This window comes from Buceros rhinoceros, unplaced genomic scaffold (genome assembly GCF_000710305.1).
Source record: "Buceros rhinoceros silvestris isolate BGI_N320 unplaced genomic scaffold, ASM71030v1 scaffold10404, whole genome shotgun sequence".
Taxonomy (NCBI): Eukaryota; Metazoa; Chordata; class Aves; order Bucerotiformes; family Bucerotidae; genus Buceros; species Buceros rhinoceros.
The window spans coordinates 47,178-52,768 of record NW_010408824.1 but is presented as its reverse complement, the minus strand read 5'-3'; the positions used below and the strand labels follow the sequence as shown (position 1 = coordinate 52,768).

General features: G+C 44.9%; 1 protein-coding gene across 2 annotated transcripts in view; it reads right to left on the bottom strand.

Moving 5' to 3' along the window:
* CHL1 (cell adhesion molecule L1-like) overlaps positions 1-5,591 on the bottom strand; it is a 54,917-nt gene that overhangs the window by 28,817 nt on the left and 20,509 nt on the right. For both annotated transcript variants that reach the window (XM_010134998.1, XM_010134997.1), the window contains exon 8: positions 4,879-5,063. In XM_010134998.1, coding sequence (XP_010133300.1) covers positions 4,879-5,063 — 185 coding nt within the window. The remainder of the gene's footprint in view (positions 1-4,878; positions 5,064-5,591) is intronic.

Sequence of the window (5,591 nt, the reverse complement as noted above, 5' to 3'; positions counted from 1 at the left end):
TTCCTAATTTTAATTCCAGACCTGACCCTACCTCTTCTGGACATGCTGGGCAGGTCACTGGGGCTCTTTATTTGAAAAAGGTAAGCTAATGTAGGGGAAACATGAGGATTCATTAGTTAATGCCTATAAAGCGCTTTGAAGATTAGCAGAGCTGTTGCCTGGTAATACATCTCCAGATGTTATCAGGGTGATGCTCTAAAACAAAGCATCATTGCTCACATTCACACAGCTATACTAAAAAAATGCAGGAGCTTCTACACACAGCCCACCATTTCCACAGAGGAGCACCTATAACTATCACTGCTGAGCAACAGCTGAAGACTGAAGCAAAATTCAAGGCACCAAAGCTTATCTAAAATTACCACCTCTTTGCATTTCCTTCACGCAGCACAGATTTCTTCCCCCGCCTTCCTCACGCAGCGCGGGTTGCCCTCCCGCAGTGCAGCGTGCGATGTGACCGTACTTGTTACGCATCCTCGAATCTGACTCCAGGAAAAAAAAACCTCTTCAGGCAGCAGAGCATTTTGGTTTTGCAGATGGTTTTCCTCCTCCCTCTCATACGCATTATGCTTTCCTCAGGAAAAGACGGGTCGGAGGCACGGAGGTGTGAAGGTTTGTAGCAGCCTTAATGAATTAACTTTCTTCCCCGCTAGTTCTGCCACAAACGCAGCACTTGAGACAGGATATTTCCGAGTTTTGAAGGAGATGAGACATCAAGCGCGGACTGAATACAAACCACCCAGCAGATCCCTTCCTATTTTCGTCTGTGTGCACACTCTGGAAGTGAGCTGCAGAGGTATTACAGCACCACTCTCCTTTCTCAGCGTGGGAGTTGCTGTGGATGCCCCAAGGAAGTGATGCAGCTATGAAACCGCAGGCAATGAGATTTTGTCAGGTATGAAATGCAATTTCACAGAAAGGCTGGAGAACCCATTTTCGGTGCGGCAGATCCGCTATACTACTCAGAAGTATACAAAACAGAAGAATAACAAAATACACACATTTTTTTTAGTGACTACTAAAACAAGCGGTTGGACAGTCAAACAGTTGATCCGCCTGAGCAATGTGCACGGCAGACATTTCACTGCACAACATATTCTTGGTAAGAGTTATAAACATGGGGGGTCCTGATTACGAGATCTGTGTCTTTATGGAGATGTAATCACAGGTCCCAAAATAGAAGGGTGCTAAAATGGGCATCTAGTCCATCCTTCCGCAGCGACGATCCTATCTACACCCAGACCACCCCTGATGGATCCCGACCTTCACAGCCTCCCATGCTGTCTAGGACTAGAACAACTTTTTAATGTCTAACCAACGACTTCTGACTTGATGCAATTCAAGTCTGTTTTACCCTGCGTTATTCCAGGGAACGAGGAGAATCATTTGTTACTACCTATTGTGAAGAAACTTTGGTGCATCTAAAAGCTGTTGTGTGTTCCTCAGACTCATTCTTTCCTAAATTAAACATATCTATCAGTGTTTACTCAAATGCCTGGTTTTGAGCTCTATGACTACCCTTGCTGCCTTCTTCTGAACTGTCTTGAGTTAACCCCAGCCTTGATAACGTGCACAATGTAAAACACGTTACGTTGTGTGAGGCCTTACCAGTTCTCACTAGTCTCTCTTACAACAACACTTTTCTTTACACTTTCCAGGATAATTTTTGCTTTTTCTGCAAGACTAATATTTCCAAGTCGCGGTCAGCTTGTGATCCAACATATCCTCCAGACTGGTCTAACCAGGCATTTTCCATCCTGTGCTCATGGAGCCAATTCGTGTTGCCTGATGAGATTTGCTTGGCACTTGTGCTTACTGAAGCCCATCCTTTTTATTCCAGACCATTTTCCCAATTTGTCAAGATCATTTCAAATTCTCCTCACATCTTCCCAAGGGCTGGCAATCCATCCCACTTTGGGGGCATGCTCTGCAGCTTCAGACGGAGTTCCCACCTTGGGGGCTGCACCCCGCTCTGGAGCAGTTCTCCAGCAAAACGCAGAACTCCAGTTTGAGTCTGATTCAAACCACCAGCCATGGTTCTGTCTCATATCAGCTTAATCTATTTTATTTTACTCTAGTTGCGTAATGAAAGTATTATGAGACTCAACTGCAAAGGCTCTCAGCTATTATATCATTACTATAATTAATCATTATATTGTAATAATTATTTCTATTATCACAGCCTAGCAGCCTTGGTCAAGATCGAGGTACCATTAGGTCAGGCACTGTGATAGCGACAAGATTTTGAGGTTTTATGTATGTTTTATATCAGGCTTGGCCGATTATATACAATAACCAAATAAACAAACATCTGAAGTCAATTTGTGGGCTTGCTTTGCTTTTTTTTTTTAATTTTAATAATTCTCTCTAATAACAATGGAGTTTTGTGCCTGCTCCAATGTTCCAGGCTACATCTTTCCTTGCAAAGAGTGATTAAAATGCTCAAACAGTGAAGCAATTTGCTAGCTGAATATTTTCATATGCTTGGTAATAACTGCCTGAATCTTTGCCCTCAGACTCCTGTAGGATTAGGAAGTGGGCTGCATGCAAATATCATTAATTAAAGCCTGTTGTTTAGAAGGCTGGTGTACTGGTTTGAGGTCCTCAAATAGCAGAAAGAAGAACAGAAAATGTGACAATGCAGAAACGACAGCAAAATCCTGATTTATACACTAGATTGAGAAGGGTTGGCGGTTAACTGAGACAATTTTTCTCCCATGTTTAATTTTCTTCTCGCTGCGTTCATCCTTTGAGAAGAGCCTGGCAGGTACGAGGATGCCCTACGTCAGCACAACCTCCCTGAAGCCAACTGAAATTAATGCTCACTTCCACCAACTCTAGGCCTGCCCTTGAGTGCGCACACAGGAGCTGCTGCAAGAGTGATGAACGTGCCCCTCTCTGATTAACGACAGTGACATTTTCTGGTTAGAAATTCTAGAAGACGACAGTGTTTGGGCTCAATTTTACCTTGATACCCTGCATGTGAGGCGAGTCTCAATAGGAAGAATCCCTGCTAGCAACAGCAGCCAATATTAGTCACACATATATAAAATTAATTGAACAGCAACTGCAAAAGCATTTGTTGCACTGGCTGGAGAGGGATTAATTCTTTTTTGTTTATTTGGGTGATTTTAAAATACTTGCTTGTTAATGAGCAGGGAACAACAACTTGCCGGAAAGCTTTCCTCCCTCGAGGGACTGGGGGAGGTCAATATTCTGACCTGCTTAATTAATGTTATTTCTCCGGTATTTTAGTTTTTGCAGCTCCTGCAATTTCTTTGAAGGATTCAGTTTTTACAGACGAGAAAATCATAGCCAGATTGTTAAAATATTCAGCTACAGATGAGATGCTCCGAACCATCTGGAATGGTTTCGAGGAGTCAGCACTTCCCCTCCATCGCAGCTGAAAACTTGCCATGCTCTGGTATCCCCCTCTGCCACACTTCCAGGAAGGGGAAGACGACTGGAAGGCACAAGGTTGTGTCAAGCGAACGGGGATGATTCGTCACGTACTGGGAGAAGGGGCTTTTCCCTCAGCTGACGAGTAAGTACAGAGGAGGGCGTTGAAAGTGCCTTTTCTCCTGCCAGGACTCCTGGTGACCATGGAGTGAGGAGCAGCACAGATTAAAATGAAGCAGTTGGCAGACTCCAACAGTTTAATACTCCCTAGGATTGCTTTTTCTTTCACTCTGCAGACCAGAGGTTGGAGCATTTTTCATCGGTAAAATGTTTTCAGCAAGACTTTCAGCCGTGCTTCAGGATTCTCATTTTGTAGCTCTTTATGGGCAGCATTGCTGAAAGAGCGGCAGTGGCAGTGCTGCTTCCGCAGGGCTGCTGGGCTCTGCTAAGTCTCATTAGAGCTCTGCTTTGCTCCTGGAAACGAGCATCTCACCTCCCTCATGTGAGGGATACCTTCACATTTGCGGAGTAGGAGAAGGCAGACAGGAGGATGGAGGGAGAGCACACGCCATAAAATGCCTGTTAAGGAAGGTACCTTGGCTGGCTTCATTCACCTGCCACCTTCTACGAGCAGCATGAACGACAACCAAACAGCTGCACCAACACACCAGCTTCTCTGTTTCACTAGCCCAGCCCTCACCCTGCTCAGGGATGAGCAGGGATGCAGCACAAGAGCAGGATACGCATGAGTGTAACCCTAAGGCTGTTCATGAATGCTGCTAATACTACACGGGTCACCCTTCCGTGGGAACGGGCCTTGGATGCTCAGTGGAATGACAAAAAGGTTACATTTCATTTTATAAAAAACTGCTAAAAAATAGTAGAAAGTATTTTTTTTTTCCACTTTGTCTAAGTTTTTATGATAATTGTCCTAGCTCAGGTTGTCCCTATACAAAAATGATAGCAAGGGACCTGGCGGAGGGGAAGTGAGGGGTGGTACCATGTTTGCTGGCTGCATTTTACAATCCTCCCTAGGCATTCACTTCTGGTGGAAGTCAAGAAAGGAAACCGCGCACAGCCATTTCCACACTCTTTAAAAGCAAGTAGAACAATTAGATCTTTCGGTCTGACATTCAGGTTAACAGGAGACATTTCATCAATATCTCTGCTTGACTAACTCACATCTTTAGAGTATTGGATCTGCTCACTCATTTGTACTCCGGCTCTCTACTTTGTAGAACCTTCGTGGTTCAGGAAAAAAAAAAGGTGTTCTTTCTTTATTCTTTTAAATAATAAAAAAACCTGCTTCTTTCTGCAAGCTTCCCAAAACTATAAGGCGGGTCCGTGGCTATGCAGACATCGATAGAGTCAGTTGAATTTATGCATTACACCAAGAGATACTAGCCAAGGTCTCTACTCATTTCCCTTCGCCCACCTCTCTGTTCAAAATCAGTAAGATTAGTAACGTGTACTCAGCACCTTCTACGTGAACGTGGAACTCGTGCTTCACTCTCCCCATGGGGTTGCTTGCCGTGCACTGGTATGATCCTTCATCGGCTGCAGTCACTTGGTCGATCTTCAACACCTTCCCAAAATTTTCTGTTTCCGGTTCGTCCTTGGGCAAGTTTCCAGTGACTTTGACCCAGCTTAGATGAGGAGTCGGGCTAATAGCAAAAAAAAGAAAAAAAAAGAAAGAGATTTTGAGTTGAAGCCTAGGCTGCTGTAATGCTTCGTGTTAGCAGAGCTGCTGCACTTCGTGCGTGTGGTTTGCAAGGTGACGTTTTCAGAGTCTTTTGAGCCCTTTTAAAACAATGGGGTTACACTAGAGGCCACATCTAGTCTATACTGCTTCTTGATTTAAAAGGCTCCTATGAAGAGGGTCTTCACAGCCAACACCAGCCCATGGCATGGAGTTGCACTCCTCCCACGCACACTGGCATGGACCACGGGAGAATGGACAGATGTCATTTTGCCCTACTCCAAAAGGGCACCTGAGGACAGAGAAGGAGGTAAAGACTTCATTACGGTGACTTCACTCGGTGCCCTGCCTGGCTGGAAAGGTGGCCAGCCATTGGGGATGGCTGAAAATGCTCCTTCGGTTTTTGGAAAGCAAACGGCAGTGACACAGAAATTGGGGACAGACTGTTGTCTGCACATTCCCAGCTGGGCTCCGCGACCCCGACACCGAACAC